This window comes from Danio aesculapii, chromosome 6, assembly GCF_903798145.1.
Source record: "Danio aesculapii chromosome 6, fDanAes4.1, whole genome shotgun sequence".
NCBI classification, from domain to species: domain Eukaryota; kingdom Metazoa; phylum Chordata; class Actinopteri; order Cypriniformes; family Danionidae; genus Danio; species Danio aesculapii.
Genome location: NC_079440.1, coordinates 55,517,607 through 55,537,690, shown reverse-complemented (window position 1 = coordinate 55,537,690; position 20,084 = coordinate 55,517,607). Strand labels below are relative to the sequence as shown.

The window sequence follows — 20,084 nt, the reverse complement described above, 5'->3', positions numbered from 1 at the left end:
CCCAACATGTCAAACCTTGAAGCACACCAGTCAGCTGAGGACAGCAAACTTTAGAAACAATATAAGGTTGAACAAAGGTCGCCTGGTGTGATGGTCTCGATTTCTGCTGCAACATTCAGATGATAGAGTCAGACTTTTTGTTATGATCAACATAAAAGTTGTTGGTGTAATGATGTGGACTCAGTCAATTATATAAATATTTATATACAGTTGAAGTCAGAATTATTAGCCCACCCCCCTCCCCCCTGCTTTTTTTTTCTTTTTTAAATATTTCCCAAATTATGTTTAACAGAGCAAGGAAATTTTCACAGTATGTCTGATAATATTTTTTCTTCTGGAGAAAGTCTTATTTGTTTATTTCGGCTAGGATAAAATCAGTTTTTACTTTTTTTAAATCTATTTTAAGATCAAAATGATTAGCCCCTTTAAGCTATACATATTTTTCGACTGTCTACAGAACAATCATTATACAATAACTTGCCTAATTACCCTAACCTGCCTAGTTAACCTAATTAACCTAGTTAAGCCTTTAAATGTCACTTTAAGCTGTATAGAAGTGTCTTGAAAAATATCTAGTTAAATATTATTTACTGTCATCATGGCAAAGATAAAATATGTTGAAAAAATCTTCTCTCCGTTAAACAGAAATTGAGGGAAAAATAAACAGGGGGGCTAATAATTCAGGGGGGCTAATAATCCTGACTTCAACTATATATACTGTATAAATTGACTACACACCAAAATAATACACACATAAATGTTCACACCATTAAACCAACAACTTGAATGATTTATACAGGATGGTCCCATGTCCAAATATTTTCATGTAAACATATATATGTACATATTTAAGTTATCTTTAAGCATCGCAGTGCAGACCACCCACCCCCCCACCCTCCAAAAAAAATTATATATAAAAAATAATTTTAATTTCTTATAATTGGCCAATATATCATTCAAGAATCTAGACCCGTATGACCAAAACAAATCTTGTCATATTTATGACGGCACAATCTTTAGAATTATAACTTTACATGTAAAGATTTCCTTCATTTGTTTCACAAACTTCTGGTCTCTGACTCCATATATCAAAGGGCTCAGTAATCTTGGCATAATGTTGGTGAACACATAAATACAGAAAGCAATATTAGTTCTCTGTAGAGGAAAAAGCGGTATAATCACAGTGTACATAAAAGGTGTGACATAAGAAAGCATACAAAGCAGTAACTGGACACCATGCAGTAATATCGTACTGCGAGCTTTGTTTGCTGAACCCTTTGAAACGGCCTTTCTGGCAGCGAACAGGACTAGGCAGTATGTGTAACTGATAATTATCCACACCATTGACATACAGATGACCTGTGAAGCAATGTTGTGGTCATCGTGGGCTTTTGAAGGGAACACATACGTTGGGTAGCAAGGAACAAATGATCTGAAAAAAGATATGGGTTGGGTTAGCAGTGAAATCATTATATCTACAACAGAACGTATAGCTGCTATACCCCAGAGCAAGCATACAAAGATGTAGGTTCTTTGCGGTGTGCAGATCTGAGAGTGATGCAGAGGTTTACAGACAGCAATGAAGCGTTCGATGGCCATACCGGCTAGATTCAAAGGAGTGATCATGAAGAACACTTTACTAAGAGACATCAGAATATAACATATTGAAGCATTTACAACTGGTGCAGTGTAGGTCAACACATATATTGCCACTGATGCACATATCATGAGCATGTCATTAATGACCAGGTTAATGTATAAGATGTATCTGGAGTCTCTTGAAAATATGTGACTGGAGAAGAAAGTCACCACTAGCATTCCGTTAATGACATTTACAATAAGAGCAAGAAAAACAATCACAATGTGCTTGGTGATCGCTTCCTGATAGTTATCCACAATCCAGACCGTTGTGTTCATTTCTATTGGAGAAAACAGAAAACTGCTCATCGTACATGTGGTTCAATCAGGTATTGAGATTTATCATTTTAAACAAAGGTAGATGTTTGTCTATTAGCAATCTTGCAAAATGGCTTAATTTGACTTACCTTGAGCATACCTAGACTGAGAAGTCTGGAATTCACAAGCTTTAATCAGACTGCTTTATGTTATGGAAAGGACAGAGATCATGAATATTGAGCATGTTATTCCTAAGAGACTAATAACCTCAGGTCTTAAAGGGATAGTTGAACTGAAAAATGACATTTTACTTAACATTTACTCTCACTCAATGGTTCCAAATCTTTATGAGTTACTTTATTCTGTTGAACTCATTTATTCATTCATTTTCTTTTTGGCTTCATTAATCAGGGGTCGCCACAGCAGAATGAACCACCAATTTATTCAACATATGTTTTACGCAGTGTATTCCCTTTCAGCCGCAACCCCACACTGGGAAACACCCATACACCCTGCATTCACACACATATACTACGTCCAATTTAACTTTTTCAATTCACCTATAGTGCATGTCTTTGTACTGTGGGGGAAACCAGAGCACCTGGAGGAAACCCACGCCAACTCGGGGAGAACATGCAAACTCCACACAGAAATGCCAATTGACCCAGTCAGGGCTCGAACCAGCAACCTTCTTGCTCTGAGGCGATCATGCTACCCACTGCGCCACCATGACACCTCTGTTGAACTCAAAAGAAGTTATTTTGAAGAAAGATGAAAACCTCCCAGCAGGGGCAGGATGTCAACATGTCAGATTGATATTGTACCGCAACGTCATAGGATGTTGCATTTTGTTTGGAAATGAAAGTGGGGTTGACGTCAGAACCTAACTTCAGGCCGACGTCAATGTCCAACGTCCAAACAAAAATCAATCAAATATCAACATCTAATGCAACAGTATGATGTTGTGTGTATATCTTACAACAGTAGGTCTATCAGACATTGGATATTGGTTGCCATGCCTGATGGATAATTTTCAATATTTTACGTCAATATGATGTTAGATTTTGGTCGCTTACCAAAACAACCTAAAATCAACCAAATATCAACATAATTTGACATCTTTATTGGACGTCAAAAAATCGTTGTCCTTAGACGCTAGCTAAACATTGAATTTTGGTCACCTGACGTCCTCCTAAATCTAACCAAATATTAATGTCTTATGACGTTGTGTGCCTGCTGGGCTGTTTCCATTGACATTCTTAGTAGGAAAAAGAAATACTATGGAAGTCAATGGTTACAGGTTTCAGCATTATTCGAATTATTCTTTTGTGTTCAACAGAAAAAGTCAAACAAGAAAAAAGTAAAGAATGAGTAAATAATGACTAAATGTTTGAGTGAACTATCCCTTAGGAGACAAATAATCCAAATCCAAAAATATTTTGCATTTATGAAGTGAGCTTCACACAGGTGAGTGGGTTTGACAGACCACCTGTAGAAACACTCTTCTCTCTATAAAAAAACCTCCCCCCTCCTTACAATAGCATTTAAAGGTCCTGTGAAGTGCTTCGAAATATGCATTTTTATTTGATGTTTGGCGTAATCTCAACCAAAACACAAAGAGAGGGCGGGACATACTGTAGCATACTCCTCCCTTTTAAAAAACAGCCAATTGTGTTTTATTTTATCACTCTGCCAGTGAGAGTGGTTGAGCTCAAGCTCATCAAATGAAAAGCAAATTAAAAGTGTCTTGAAGGGGACGGGGCATGTCAGACACTAGAGAGCATTTGATTGGTTATGATGCAAAGAGAAACTGTAGTGTGAGGTGACGTGAATAAAGCTGTTGATCAGTTTGGGTGGAAGTGAGAAATTATACACTTTAAGCTGCGGTCACACTGGGCTTTTCCTCCAAATGACTTCCATTAATACGCACGCGAATGCGTCAGACCGGAAACGCAGGGTCATGCGTTAAGTTTCGCAGCTCGTTGCGGTGCAAAGTTCAAGCTTGGTGAACTCTGACCTGCAAAATCGCATCACTTGACTGCGTGAGACCAATCGAGGATTAAAACACAACCTCTGGACAGAAATTTAAAATATGGAGCAATCGCTGGCTTTTTTAAATGTCTAATCATCTTGTTTAATCCCGCCTCTTTTCGCAGCGCCATAGGACAGAATTTCGCACACACAAAGCCCAGTGTGACCGTAGCTTAAAGCTTGCACCGCAGCGAGCTGCGATACTTAACGCATGACCCTGCGTTTCCGGTCTGACGCATTCGCGTGCGTATGAATGTAAGTCTATTGGTAGAAAAGCCCAGTGTGACCGCAGCTTAATCATCTTGTTTAATCCCGCCCCTTTTCGCAGCGCAGTACGACAGAATTTCGCATACACAAAGCCCCATGTGACCGCAGCTTTACATGTGTAAGGAGTGAAATTTGAAGTGAAACTAATGTTCTGTACCTTTAAATAAGTTCGGGAATAGTATTGCGGGATTAGAGACCCGCGAGTGAGATCGCGCCGGCGCGCACGAGAGATGCGAGAGAGAGAGAGAGAGAGAGAGAGAGAGAGAGAGAGAGAGAGAGAGAGAGAGAGAGAGAGAGAGAGAGAGAGAGAGAGAGAAATCGCACGAGGTAATCTGTTATGGCTGAGTTATGATGTTCACCCTAAATGTTTAATAAATCACGGGTTAATACCTGCCGATTGAGTTCCGTGTGTCATCCTTGCCGCTAAGCCAAAGAACCCACCAGACTGCGTGTGGTGAGAACTGGAAAGTTTACATCTAGAGACCAACACACGTTACACATGTATATATATCTTCTAAAAGCCAATTTTGTCACTGTTTTGTAGCACACTAACTTATAGACATCCTAAAAATGAATATTACTGATACTAACATCTAAAAACTTTATTTTAATTTCATGGGACCTTTAATTCTATGACCACTAACAGTTCCTTTGTATAATTACTGTATGTATTGCAGATATAAGCTCTTTTCCGCGGTTGTTTTAGTGGTTTTGATTCATTTGCCAATGGGGCGAAATGATTATGAATAACAAACAGAAGTAAACGGCGAACTACAAGCAAGTGTGTTATAAGAAATTTGTATTATAAGAAAATACCAGTTTACAATATCAAACTGCATAACAAGCTGTTTTTACAGCTAAAAATAAAAGTGAACAAAGATGGAAATCTCGAGCCAATAAGGCTCAAATGTGCACTCACTCTCCCCAACATAGGCTCATTCTGAAAATGTAGCCCGATATACATTTCTGGAGGTTCATTTTTTATAATTAAAATGAATGCTATGGGCGGTATGACGCCATTCCTTTTCGCGCTAGCAGCTAACCGCTTACCTTCGTATGGATGGATTCCCACTGTTTGTCCAGTGGCTTGCCGTGTACGTTGGCGAACTTGAGATGCAGAGAGGAGTTGACCACGACAACGGTGTTTGAGTCCAGCAAAGAACGGTTCCAGAAAGCAGGTAAGACAAAAACAAAAGACAAAAAACAAAATAAACAAGTAAATAACAGGGTGAGAATGTGGTAAAATCTAAAAAACGTAAAAATCAAGCTGCCCTGAGGGTTTTTCTTTTTCTGGATTGCTTTTTAAAACACTATTGGTTGGGTTTAGGGAAGGAGGAGGGTGGGTCAATCAATCGATTAGTCGATCTGTCAGTCAACAGCAGCCTCTGGTGGATTTTCGCGAGAAGAGCAGGCACAAATGGAACTCGTGAGAGAAATTTGAGATCTGAAAAAGCAACACAGCGGCCTCTGGTGGAATCGCAAAAATAAAAACTGCAAAAAAACAGGTCCTGGGACGTATTTGGCACTCTCCATGGCTATGTTTTCAAAATGATTCTGAGTTGACTCTCCCATGACTAAATAAGTTCAATAATAATAATAAAAATATTATATTTATTTATGCTGAAAATACTCTGTTTCAGATTTCCTGTGATGTGACATCACAAGCTATACTCATCACTGGTGACAATCTCCTGTATTAACATACAGATCAACCATTAATCAATTAATCCTAAAAATCAATTCTGCTAGTTGCGCAGTGGGTAGCGATGTCACCTCACAGCAAGAAGGTCGCTGGTTTGAGCCTGTGTTTGCATGTTCTCCCCGTGTTAGTGTGGGTTTAATCCGGGTGCTCCGGTTTCCCCCACAGTCCAAAGACATGCGGTACAGGTGATTTGGGTAAGCTAAATTGTCCGTATATGTATGAGAGTGTATAGCTGTTTCCCAGTGATGAGTTGCGCCTGGAAGGGCATCCGCTGCGTATAACATATGCTGGATAAGTTGGCGGTTCATTCCGCTTTGGTGACCCCTGATTAATAAAGGAACTAAGCCAATAAGAAAATGAATGAATGAATCAGTTCTGCTTTGAATACCTGTATTCCATTAATAAATGTATTCTTATTAAACTGTTAACATTATATATTCCAGAGTTTGTGGTTTTTCTTTTGATTCACATTAACAGCATAGACCGCTGTGATCAGTTAACAAATGTCATAAACAAAAATGCAAACAAATAGTTATTTCTTAATAAAATCTAGCCAAATAAAAGAAAATCATAATTTTGATGGCACAATCTTCACAATAAAAACCTTACATGTAAAGTATTCCTTCATTTGCTTCACAAACTTCTGGTCTCTGACTCCATATATCAAAGGGCTCAGTAATCTTGGCATAATATTTGTGAACACAAAAATACAGAAGGTTATCTTAGTTCTCTGTAGAGGAAAAAGCGGTATAATCACAGTGTACATAAAAGGTGTGACATAGGAAAGCATACAAAGAATTAACTGGACACCATGCAGTAAAATCGTACTGCGAGCTTTGTTTGCTGAACCCTTTGAAACGGCCTTTCTGGCAGCAAACATGACTCTGAAATAAGTATAAATTACAATGACCCACACCATTGACATATATATGACCTGTGAAGCAGTGGTGTGGTCTTTATGAGCCTTGGTAGGGAACACATATGTTGGGTAGCAAGATATCAATGACCTGAAGAAAGATAACGATTGAGTTATAAACAGAATAATGATATCAACCATTGAATGTGTAGCTCCTAAACCCCATAGAAAGCATATAAATAAATGCGTTCGTTGTGGTGTGCAGATCTGAGAGTGATGCAGTGGTTTACAGACAGCAATGAAGCGTTCGATGGCCATACCGGCCAGATTCAAAGGAGTGATCATGAAAGTGACTCTACCAAGGGTTTCCAGCATACAGCACAATGAAGCGTTTACTACTGGTGAAGCGTAGGTCAACACATACAGTGCCACTGATACACATATCATGAGCATGTCATTGATTACTAGGTGAATGTATAAGATGTATCTGGAGTCTCTTGAAAATGTTGAATTGGAGAAGAAAGTCACTACTAGCATGCCGTTAATGACATTAATGATAAATCCAAGGCAAACAGTCACAATGTTCTTGGCGAGAGCTTCTTCATAGCTATCCACAATCCAGATCGTCGTGTTCATTTCTGGATGAGAAAAGAGGACTATTGTTAAAACACGCATATATGCAGAGATGTATAGTAACGAAGTAGAACTACTTCACTACTGTACTTAAGTACTAAAAGGCAGTATCTGTACTTTACTGGAGTATTGTTTTTTTCTCCTACTTCCACTTTTACTTAAGTACATATTTTCCATGAGTTTAATACTTTTACTCCGATAGATTTTTTATGAGCTGCATCGTTACTCGTTACTAGAGGTGTCAAAATGGTCGATATCGGTTCAGTAATAGATCATAATGGGTTATTACGTACTGACGTCATTTATCTTCTATGTGCGGTGTCGCAATAGTATGGCGAAGGACGGAGGCGCGAGGGCGAGTGAAGGCGGCACAGCACACAAGCCGCTATTTCACTACTACAGAGAAATGTTGTGAGACTCCATCTCTGCCTCTCTCACTTTGGACATTTGACCCGCTGGCCTGTTTGTGAGGTAACTTTATAGATTACCTGTGATAACCGCGTATTATACATACATAGACTGTAACCGCGGCTGTTCTTCCCGCCATCAGTGAACAACGCTTTTATTTCTAAGCCGATAGCAGCCCTTTCTGTTGAGAAGGTGAAGACAATAACCAATCAAAGGGGTGTAAGACCTCGCCTGTCAGCGTTTAAAAGGCAGGCATTTATTTGCTGTAAATGCTCATGCTGTCTTCTGTGCATGAGTTTTGTTTGATACATTCAGAAAGAGTGTTTTCTTTGAGCGGGTCAAATTAAGGGTACAGTTCATATATATTACTGCTGTATTAAAGGACACAATTTTATTACAAGTAACCATTTAACTGTCACACCAAGAAAAAACCAATAGAATTTTTTTATTTATTGCATTTCTTAACTCCTAATGTCGCTAGTTAACACAATCAATACATTTTCCCCCAACACATCCCATAATTTCTAAAATATCAGCCTCTACCAAATGGTTGAGATGTTGGTTTATGGTAAAAGTACCAAAATGAATAAATATACTATAAAAATATGAAGTTTAAGACCAATTTAATTAAAACATAATCAAAATGAAACATTTTTGAATACTAAATCATAGCCATAAGCCATAAAATATTTCAGATTTTCATTTAACACAGTAATATACACGTTTTCTTTTTTTACAATAAAATCAAAATCAAGTGAATTAGAACGTTCGTTTACAGCGTTTACAACCAGTAAATTGTGCTCCAAAAATGGGTTTTAATAGCATTTTGAGTGGATTATGGACTGTTTTTGTGACACACAACTTTGAAAGGTGTGTGTTAAAGCTGTTATAATCTGTCAGATCTGTGGTTCAAGCGTGAGAGAAAAAGTCATGTTTCTTTTCGTTCTGCTTAATGACGTGCCCCCAAAAAAGAGATTTAAAATAAACAAAACAATATGATGTCTTTTGACTGCTTTCTTTAATAACTACATTACACAATACTTGTACTTTTACTTTCAGTACTTGAGTAGTAAATTTCGAAATAAACTACTTGCAATACTTAAGTACAAAAAATCTTGAATACTTTAGTACTTCCACTTAAGTATGGTGCTTAAAGAGCACTTTTACTTCTACTCAAGTCACTTTTTGATAGAGTACTTGTACTTTTACTTAAGTCTGGGTCTCTAGTACTTTATACATCTCTGCATATATGTCACAAAATGTCACCCTGTGTCACAACACCAGTCATATGTGTGAATTTTTGGGGGAAATTGAGATTTGTTGTCACCTGGAAGCTGGATTAATAAGTGTTCTATTGATGAATGTTGGTTAGGACAGGAAAATATTTGGCTGATATACAATGATTTGAAAATCTGCGATGAGGGTTAATAGTAAATCAAAGTAAGGTGAAAACAGGGAAATAAAGGTCTTTATCAGTGTATATTAATAATAAAAAAATAAGTTTTAATATAATTATGGAGCAAAATTGAAAGTTTTGACTCATCCAGTACATGTATTTTTGACTATTCCTCAAAAAACAGCCATTCAACATAAGACAATATTTGGCTACAATTTAAAAATATGCAATGAGAGTTTAAAATAAATCAAAATTCTGAGAAAACAGGCAAATTAAGTCTTTATCAATGGATATTAATAACCAAAACTTAAGTTTTAACATATTTATGGAGCAAAATTTACTAAATGACTAAATGGAATTTAATCTTTACTTGCTGTAATATTTTTGACATTAAATAAAAATCAAATGATGTACTGTAACTCATACAGTACATGTATTTTTGACTATTCCTCGAAAAAACTATTGTTATGGCTAAGATACAACAATTTATTAGGTTTAAAATAAATCAAAATTCTGAGAAAACAGGCAAATTAAGTTTTTATCTGTGCATATTATTAATCAATAGATACGTTTTAACACATTTATGGATCAAAAATTACTAAATGACTTCATGTAATTTAATCTGTACTTACTGTAATATTCTAATGATTTTTACCATCAAATAAAAATCAAAAGATTTCATTCATAAATGTATTTTCGACTATTCCTCGAAAAATGGCCGTTCAACATAAGACAATATTTGGCTAAGATAAACAATTTATTAGCCTTAAAATAAATCAAAATTCTGAGAAAACAGCCAAATTAAGTTTTATCAATGCATAATAATACTCAAAAGATAAGTTTCAACATATTTATGGAGCAAAATTTACTAAATGACTTTATGGAATTTAATCTTTACTTGCTGTAATATTCTAATGATTTTTACCATCAAATAAAAATCAAAAGATTTCATTTATAAATGTATTTTTGACTATTCCTCGAAAAATAGCCGTTCAACATAAGACAGTATTTGGCTAAGATAAACAATTTATTAGCTTAAAAATAAATCCAAAATTCTGAGAAGACAGCCAAATTAAGTTTTATCAATGCATAATAATACTCAAAAGACAAGTTTTAATATATTTATGGAGCAAAATTTACTAAAGGATTTTATGGAAGTTGATCTTTACTTACTGTTATGATTTTTGACATAAAATAAAGATCGAAAGTTTTGACTCATACTTGTTTCTTTTGGCTATTCTTTAAAAAATAGCCGTCCAACATAAGAGTGGTCCAGAGTTATAAGAATCATTATATTTTTAACATCAAATAAAAATCGAAGGTTTTGACTCATAGACGTATTTTTGGCTATTCAAAAAATAGCAGTGAAACATAAGACAATATTTGATACAACAATTTAAAAATCGGCAAAGAGAGTTAAAAATCGATCAAAATTCTGAGAAAATTTCATTTTTATCAATGCATATTAATAATAAAAATTATATTTTAATATATTTATGGAGCATAAATTACTAAATGACTTCATGGAAGTTGATCCTTACTCACTGTTATGATTTTTGACATAAAATAAAGATCGAAAGTTTTGACTCATACTTGTTTTTTTTTGGCTATTCTTTAAAAAATAGCCGTCCAACATAAGAGTGGTCCAGAGTTATAAGAATCATTATACAGTTGAAATCATAATTATTAGCCCCCTTTACTAATTAGTCCTCCTGTTTATTTTTCCCCAATTTCTGTTTTAATGGAGAGAAGATTTTTTCAACACATTTCTAAACATAATAGTTTTAATAACTCATTTCTAATAACTGATTTATTTTATTTTTGCCATGATGACAGTAAATAATACTTGATTAGATAATTTTTAAAACACTTCTACACAACTTAAAGTGGCATTTAAAGGCTTAACTAGGTTATTTAGGACTAGGCAGGTTAGGGTATATAGGCAAGTTATTGTATATTGATGGTTTGTTCTGTAGACTATCAAAAAATATATAGCTTAAAGGGGCTAATAATTTTTACCTTAAAATGTTTATTAAAAAATTAAAAACTGCTTTTATTTTATCCGAAATAAAACAAATAAGATTTTCTCCAGAAGAAAAAATATTATCAGACATACTATAAAAATTTCCTTGCTCTGTTAAACATCATATAGGAAATATTTAAAAAAAGAAACAAAAATTCAAAGGGGGGCTAATAATTCTGACTTCAACTTTATATATTATTACCCCCACCCTTAATCTATATAAGCTTACCTTTAGCAGGTGAAATGGTTCTGTATTGTAAGCAGAGCTCAGATGAGTTTTATTCAGTATTGTGCTACTTTGTTATTTATGGTTTGTGGAAAGGGCAGAGATCATGAATATTAAGTCTGAAACAAGGGTCATCTAATATTGGCATTCATTACATCATTGCAAATTACCAGAGCTTGACAACAACTCTGACATCACGCAAACTGTTGAACATACTATGAAGCAACTAGACGAGTGTTCTGAGTGGTCGAATAGTAATAAATTACTTGCCTTTTTGTATGCATTGCAGAAATATGAAATCTAATGAAAAAACATCACATGGTTGATATTTTTCAGAGGAAAATCAAAGATGTCATTGTGCAATATGCAACATAGGCTCATGTTGAAAATGTACCCCTATATACATTTCTGGAGATCGCAAATTATGTAGCTAGTGGTACGTATGGTTGCATTTAGTCTTTAAAACGAATGCTACAGGCTGGTATGACCCCGTTCCTATTAGCGCTTACCAGCTGACCGCTTAACTCCATATGGACGGCTTTTCAGATGTTACCAGTTTACCCAGTGGCTTGCTACATATGTCGACAGACTTGAGACACAGTGCAGAGTTGACCACAACGACAGGCTTTGAGTTCAGTGAAGAACGGTACTAGAAAGCAAGTAAGACAAAAACAGAAGACAAAAAATAATATAAACAAGTAAATAACAGGGTGAGAATATAGTAAAATCTGAAAACGTGGTAAAAATCAGTCTGTCGCGAGAGATTTTCTTTTTCTGGATTACTTTTGAAAACCCTGTCAGGTTTAGGGAAGGGGGTGGGTGCTGGTCAATTGATGCTTTTTAAAACTCTATCAGTTGGTTTTAGGGAAGGGGGTGCGTGGGGCATCAATCAGTCGGTCAATCAGTCAGTCGAGAAGCAGCCTCTGGTGGATTTACATGAGAAGAGCAGGCGCGAATGGCACCCGAGAAAGAAATTTGAGATCTCAAAAAGCACACGCAGGGGCCTCTGGTGGATTCTTGAAAAAAAAAAATTGCAAAATAAGTAGCTCCTTGGATGTATTTCGCTCTCTCCAGAAATGTATATAGGGGTACGTAATCAGAATGAGCCTGGGTTGGCAATATGGAAGACTCTTAAATGCTAAAAATGTACATTTCACTCTTATTTATAATAATAATAATGTTGTAGCTTGACAAGGCCATAAAGAAGTGAGGAATCATGGAAGTTGTTGCTTTAGCCTCCATAAATAAATCAAGGATGAGATAATGATGTGTGCTGAAAGTTCTAACATTACGGTTACAGTTATGGCTTATTTTACCTCCTCTTGTTCTAAAATCCTCTTGGGTTGTTTAAATTCCCCCTGTTTTCATTTTGAGTTATTTTTGATGACCTGCAGCAAATGATAATGAATGAGTTTCTTGCTAGATACACACTTACTTTAAAAGGCTGCACTTTGTCTAGTTTCAAAAACTATTTGAGAATAAAAATGAGAGGGTGACACAATGGCTCAGTGGTTAGCACAGTTGCCTTACAGCAAAAAGGTCACTGCTTTGAGTCCCGGCTGGGTTAGTTGGCGTTTACATGTTCTCCCCATATTGGCGTGTTTCCTCCGGGTGCTCCGGTTCCCCCCACAGTCCAAAGACATGCAGTATAGGTGAAATGAATAAACTAAATTGGCTGTAGTGTATGTGTGTGTGTGCGCGGATGAGTGTGTATGGGTATTTTCCAGTACTGGGTTGCGGCTGGAAGGACATCCGCTGTGTAAATCATATGCAGGAATAGTTGGCGGTTTGTTCCACTGTGGCAATCTCTGAAATAGAGACTACACCAAAGAAAAATAATTGAATGAACCAGATATGACAGGTGACACAAATCACAGACTCTGTCACTCTTTAAAATCGTCTTAATTTCAACATTATTAGAAACATTTTGGGTATAGCAAATCAAAAATTATTATAAAAATGTTATATGGGTTTTGGATAATGCACTGTAAAAAATGCAGGGTTTCACACAATTCATTCATGTTGTTCCAACACAAATCCTTTAAGTTAACCTAAATTCAAGTGGATTGAACATTAAACAATTAAGTTATCCCAAAAAAAATCTCAAGAATTGTGTTGTTTTAGCTCATTTTTACAACGTAGTTTAAACAAGCAGCAAAATCATTTTTGAGCGTGCAAAAATCATATCAAAGTCATATTGTAACCGTGAAGGCCGGCACTCAATTATTGTTAACCTCATTCAAAATGAACAGAAATATACAGTTGAAGTCAGAATTATTAGCCCCCATTGCATTTTTTTCTTTTTAAATATTTCCCAAATGATGTTTAACAGAGCAAGGAAATTTTCAGTGTGTCTGATAAAAAAAAATCTTCTGGAGAAAGTCTTATTTGTTTTATTTCAGCTAGAATAAAAGCAGGTCAAAATTATTAGCCCCTTTAAGCTATATATTTGTTCGATAGTCTACAGAACAAACCATCATTATACAATAACTTTCCTAATTACCCTAACCTGCCTAGTTATAATTAACCTAGTTAAGCCTTTAAATGTCACTTTAAGCTGTATAGAAGTGTCTTGAAAAATATCTAGTCAAATATTATTTACTGTCATCATGACAAAGATAAAATAAATCAGTTATTAGAAATAAGTTATTAAAACTATTATATTTAAAAATGTGTTGAAAAAATCTCTCCATTAAACAGAAATTGGGGGAAAAAATAAACAGGAGGGCTAATAATACTAAAATTATTTGCATATTCTTTTCAGCACATTGTGTGGACTTTTTAGTCATTACCCACTTATTTAACCTACTAAGGCATGTCGAACTATTGGGGCACTGTATTAGCCAACACAGTGAACTAGCTCACAATGACATTTATTTTGAGAACATTTATTTGAGAAAAACCTTACAACTTAGTAATCACAATTTATACCACATAATTTATTTATAACCAGGCCACTGCTAATGAATCCAGGCATTATTAACTACAATTATGAGAATGTGAACAGTATTGACAATGGCATTATAATCAGACCCAGTGAATAAACATACCTTAATAAAAAAGCTTTGAATTATTACAATAATACTGCTTTTCAAGACATATTGCACTCCACATAGAACTGTATTACACCATAGTAACCTGCAGTGGTCAAATAGCACAACTAATAGATCTCAGAAAAGTCCCAGTTTACTATTTAATGCAAGTGGGAATTATTTACAAGTACAAAGAAATAGTGTGTAATGGTAATATCCAGCATGTGTCATACTGTATGCAGTGCAATTGTTTCAAATTCTGCAACAAGGTTAAAAATATGTGGCGACTAACATGTCAATTGAAATGTTTTTGCCACAGTGCATGTTTTTTTTTTCTATTAACAATACCAATGCAAACTTGATAGGAAATAGTTTCCTACTTCAATTAATAATCAGGAAAAGAGCAGCAGATTAAAATAAATTGAATAAAATGTCTCTCAAAAGTGAGGTCAGTTTTGAGTAAATTACTTGGTAACACTTTAGCTTTGGTCACAATTCATGCTAGTAACTACTGGCTTATTGCCTGGCTATTATTAGGACATTCATTAGTACACTGAAAAAATTATTCAAAGATGATTCCATTTTTTTAAGTTAAGCGGTTGTAAACAATTTATTTGGGCTGAATTTAAACAAACAAATTAAGTTGAACATTGCTCAATTTAATTTGTTTGTTTAAAGTCAACACAATCAAATTGTTTGCAACAGTTTTGCATGCAACCCTTTTTTCAGTGTAGTTATAAAGTATGATCTTATTTTACATCCCCAATATCCGACACTCTTAGATATAAAAGTACAGGAGCTGTCACTGCGACAGTACCTTTTTCAAAAGATACATATTTGTACCCAAAGAGTCCACAGTGGTACCTCAAAGGTGCATAATAGTGAACAAATGTACCTAAAAAGTACCTTTGAGGGACCACTGTGGACCCTTCAGGTACACATACAGTATGTACCTTTTGAAAAGGTATTGCCCCAGTGACAGCACCTGTACATTTATTTCTGAGAGTGTACCCAAAACATAATCTCAACTTCTACCTTTCTATGTATCAATAAACAGCTAATTAGCAGTTTATTAAGCTAGCAGTGTTAGTTAATAGTTTAATACTGTGAATCATTACCTAAAGTGAAGTCGTACCAGATAATTTACCATTTTCAAATCATAGTGTGAGACTTTTGTAGTCTTATTTGATGATATTCATACATTTTCAGGTTTGATTTAAGTGTCTAAGCACTTTTTGCGTAACTGTACAGTCACTTATGTTCTCAAATTTCAAACAAATATCGTCATTTTAAAAAGAAATGCAAAAAAGTGAGCATATTGTTTGTTCATAAAATGTATAATCATAATTTTGATGGCAGGATCTTTACAATAACAACTCTACAAGTAAAGTATTCCTTCAATTGTTTTAGAAACCTTTGGTCTCGGACTCCATAAATCAAAGGACTGAGCAATCTTGGCAGTATATTTGTTATTAGATAATTAAAGAAAGTGATTTTTGTTCTGTGAACAGGAAAAAAAGGAGTAACGATCATATCCAATACAGGAGCAATGTATGAGAGCATACAAAGCAGTAACTGGATACCATGCAGCAATATCGTACTCCGAGCCTTATTTACTGAACCTTTTGAAATGGCCCTTTTGGCAGTGAACAGGACTCTGCAGTATGTGTAAATGAGAATTATCCACACCAATGACATATAGATGACCTGCGAAGCAGTGGTGCGATCCTTGTGTGCTTTAGAAGGAAAGAAACTGACTGGATAGCAAAGTACTGAAGACCTGAAGAAAGATATAGGTTGGATTGAAAATGAAATAATGATATCCGCCAGAGAAGGAATAACTCCTACAAGCCATAGCAAGCATATAAAGATGTAGGTTCTTTGTGGTGTGCAAATCTGTAAGTGATGCAGTGGTTTACAGATAGCAATGAATCGTTCAATGGCCATACCGGCCAGATTTAAAGGAGTGATCATGAACGTGGTTGTTCCAAGAACCAACAATATGCTACACAATGAAGCATTTACAAGGGGTGCAGTGTAGGTCAACACATATAAAATCACTGATACGCATATCATGAGCATGTCATTGATTACTAGGTGAATGTATAAGATGTATCTGGAGTCTCTTGAAAACATTGGATTGGAAAAGAAAGTCACCACTAGCATTCCATTAATGACATTAATGATAAATCCAAGACAAACAATCACAATGTTCTTGGCCAGAGCTTCTTCATAGCTATCCACAATCCAGATTGTGGAGTTCATATTGTGGTTCTATTTAAACCAGGTTCTGAAACACAAAGCGGTAAGCAAATGTCACTATTATAAACGTAATTGATTCCTTTATATGAAGTCTTATTGATAGACTTACCTTGCAGCAAAATACCTGGTTCTGCTTTGTGGGCAGTCTGAAGCTCACAAGTAATTAGTATAGTGCTCATGTGATATTTATGATTGGTGGAAGGAAAAAAAAGATCTTACAGTAATTGCCCTAGGAATTACAAGATGGCACATGATGTTATTTTCATGTAGTATGACATCACATGCAAGAAACACAACACATTTTATAACAGAAGCTTTCTCCGTATCTATCTATCTATCTATCTATCTATCTATCTATCTATCTATCTATCTATCTATCTATCTATCTATCTATTTATCTATCTATCTATCTATCTATCTAGTGGCGACGCAGTGGCGCAGTAGGTAGTGCTGTCGCCTCACAGCAAGAAGATTGCTGGTTCGAGTCTTGGCTAAGTCAGTTGGCATTTCTGTGTGGAGTTTGCATGTTCTTCCTGCGTTCTCGTGGGTTTCCTCCGGGTGCTCCGGTTTCCCCTACAATCCAAAGACATGCGGTACAGGTGAATTGGAAAGGCTAAATTGTCCGTAGTGTATGAGTGTGTGTGGATGTTTCCCAGAGATGGGTTGCAGCTGGAAGGGCATCCGCTGCGTAAAAACGTGCTGGATTAGTTGGTGGTTCATACCGCTGTGGCGACCCCGGATTCATAAAGGGACTAAGCCGAAAAGAAAATGAATGAATGAATAATTGTGTAGTTATCAATGTTGTTTCCAAAATGTGTCAGAACGTTGCAATGTTGCGGAAAAGACAACATATTCTGAAAACGTAGCCCTATATACATTCTGGAGAGCGCAAATTATGTGGCCAGAAGTATATGACTGCATTTCGATTTTAAAACAACGGTACAGGACGGTATGATGCTGTTCCTTTTCGCGCTAGCAGCTGACCACTTACCTCCGTAAGCAAAATAAACAAGTAAATCACACGGTGAGAATGTGGTAAAATCTGAAAACTTTAAGGGGCTTTTCTTTTTCTGAATTGCTTTTGAAAACACTGTCGGTTGGATTAAGGGAAGTGGGTGGGCGCTGGTCAATCAGTGCTTTTTAAAACACTATCGGTTGGGTTTAGGGAAAGGGAGTGGTGGGTTTATATCGGTCGGCTGGTCAGTCAGTCAGTTAGTCGACAGTGGCCCCTGGTGGATGTACACGGGAAGAACAGGCGCGAATGAGAACAATTTGAGATCTCAAATTCAAGAGTTTACACTTAGCTGATGATTGCTGTCCCAGGAGAGAACCCTGAGCTCATAAGATTCTCGAGCCCGGGGCTCCCTCCCGTTTTCAAGGCAAGAGGGGAGTTTGAGCTCAGGTAGATAGAGAACTCCCCTGCTGTAGTAGCTAATGAACAGATAGTGATTGCTCTTAAGAGATAACTACTTACTAGGAGCATGCCTATTTGGATAGATGATTTGAATTAGTCAATTAAATTAAGCTGCATGTTTTTGGACGGTGGGAGGAAACTGACCGGCTGCAAGCAATCATAAGCACGTGATCTTCTTGAGATTAGTTTATAAATAAACTTGACAAAGCATACACAGCGGCCTCTGGTGGATTTGCAAAAAAAAACCTGGAAAAAAATGTACCTCCTGGGATGTATTTGGCGCTCTCCAGAAATGTATATAGGGGTAAATTTTCAGAATGAACCTGGGTTAGGAAAAGTGCACATGCAAAAGTTGTGATGCGAAAATGTGCACGGCTATAAATAAAATCGAATTCAAACAACTTTAAATCATCATCTGAGCCATTATTAATAAATTTAATAAAAGGTATTCTGGTGCACGTTCCCTTTGAGGGAGGTTTCTATGCATATTTTATCAATCAGACCACAACAAAGGTCTCACAAAGAAAACAGGTAGATTTATATGGACAATCTTTGGTTCAGTAGGTGTGAAATCAGTCCATTTTATGAATTATAATATGGTGATTTCAATCATTTATTCGGCGTAGTCCCATATATATCAGAAGTCACCACAGCGGAATGAACTGCCAACTTATCCAGCATATGTTTTACACAGTGGATGCACTTTGGACTGTGGGGGACACCGGAGCACCCTGAGGAAACCCATGTGAACATGGGGAGAACATAAAAACTCTACACAGAAATGGCAACTGACCCAACTGGAACTCAAACCAGTGACCTTCTCGCTGTTTAGTGCTAACCTTAAATTTAATAATAATCTGTCAGTCATACCAAAGTTCTTGATGTTTAGGCTGTTTAAATATTAGACGGCCTCAATCATATTGAGGTTTGGACTGTGTGAAGGCCTGTCCATGACTTTCAGAGATTTTTAAGTAATGGCTGGATTATGTTTCAAAACTGGACAAAATGATAAAAGTGTATTCATTTGAAAGGGCTTTGCTATCATTAAAGTGGTCAAAATTTGGCATGTTTATTTGAGCTCAACTGAACTGAATTTAAACACTACAATCTGAACTACACTGTTCCTATTTACTGTGACCTTTTATGTGAAGCTGCTTTGACACAATCTTCATTGTATAAGCGCTATACAAATAAAGGTGAATTGAATTGAATTGAATTTATTTCGTAGGCATTAATGAATGAGCATTAAGTTTTCATTTTACTCAAATGAAAGTTTATACATAATTTACATCAACATTATAATCATTTATACAACCTGCATTGTTGCAATTGCCTTGAATAAATGATGGTCTTTTAATAATCTTCTTGGATTGGACCATTGAGTCAGCATATCTTGTCTTGAAGATACCAGTGCTGTTGTTTATGCACATTCTGTCACAGTTTTCTGTTCAAACATGAAGCATGAACCACATTTATAATATTTCATTCTTGTCAATGTATTACAATGATTCAGTAAAAAGAAATTGTGAAAAAGAAAACATGACAAAATGCATGGTCCTCGGAAGTGAATGAATATATAACCAGAGCAACAATTCATTCACTCATTCATTTTCCTTCAGCTTAGTCCCTTTATACAGCAGAGGATTCCACAGTGGAATGAACCGCCAACTTATCCAGCATATGTTTTACACAGGTGATTTCCTTCCAGCTGCAACCCAGTACTGGGAAACATCCATACACACACATACACTACGGCAAATTTAGTTTATTCAATTCACCTATAGCGCGTCTTAGGACTGTGGGGGAACCCGGGGGCAAACCCATGCAAACACGGGGAGAACATGCAAACTCCACACAGAAACGCCAACTGACCAAGCTGGACCTCAAACTAGCGACCTTCTTGCTGTAAGGCAAGAGTGCTAACCACTAAGCCACCGT

The 20,084-nt window shown here is 36.1% G+C and overlaps 3 protein-coding genes across 3 annotated transcripts; all 3 read right to left on the bottom strand.

Moving 5' to 3' along the window:
* Positions 1 to 999: 999 nt before the first annotated feature.
* Positions 1,000 to 1,947, bottom strand: or90h4 (odorant receptor, family 90, subfamily H, member 4). The gene has a single exon (XM_056459213.1). The coding sequence runs from the start codon at positions 1,945 to 1,947 to the stop codon at positions 1,000 to 1,002; it is 948 nt and encodes a 315-aa protein (XP_056315188.1).
* Positions 1,948 to 6,464: 4,517 nt separating this feature from the next.
* LOC130230233 (odorant receptor 131-2) lies at positions 6,465 to 7,400 on the bottom strand. Its single transcript, XM_056459183.1, has one exon. The coding sequence runs from the start codon at positions 7,386 to 7,388 to the stop codon at positions 6,465 to 6,467; it is 924 nt and encodes a 307-aa protein (XP_056315158.1). The 5' UTR covers positions 7,389 to 7,400.
* Positions 7,401 to 15,811: 8,411 nt separating this feature from the next.
* Positions 15,812 to 16,735, bottom strand: LOC130230232 (odorant receptor 131-2-like). Its single transcript, XM_056459182.1, has one exon. It carries the CDS (start codon positions 16,733 to 16,735, stop codon positions 15,812 to 15,814), a length of 924 nt encoding a protein of 307 aa, XP_056315157.1.
* Positions 16,736 to 20,084: the final 3,349 nt, after the last annotated feature.

Excerpts from the sequence above, each read along its gene's own strand:
- or90h4 (XM_056459213.1), bottom strand. The coding sequence starts at position 1,947 with ATGAGCAGTTTTCTGTTTTCTCCAATAGAAATGAACACAACGGTCTGG.
- LOC130230233 (XM_056459183.1), bottom strand. The coding sequence starts at position 7,388 with ATGAACACGACGATCTGGATTGTGGATAGCTATGAAGAAGCTCTCGCC.
- LOC130230232 (XM_056459182.1), bottom strand. The coding sequence starts at position 16,735 with ATGAACTCCACAATCTGGATTGTGGATAGCTATGAAGAAGCTCTGGCC.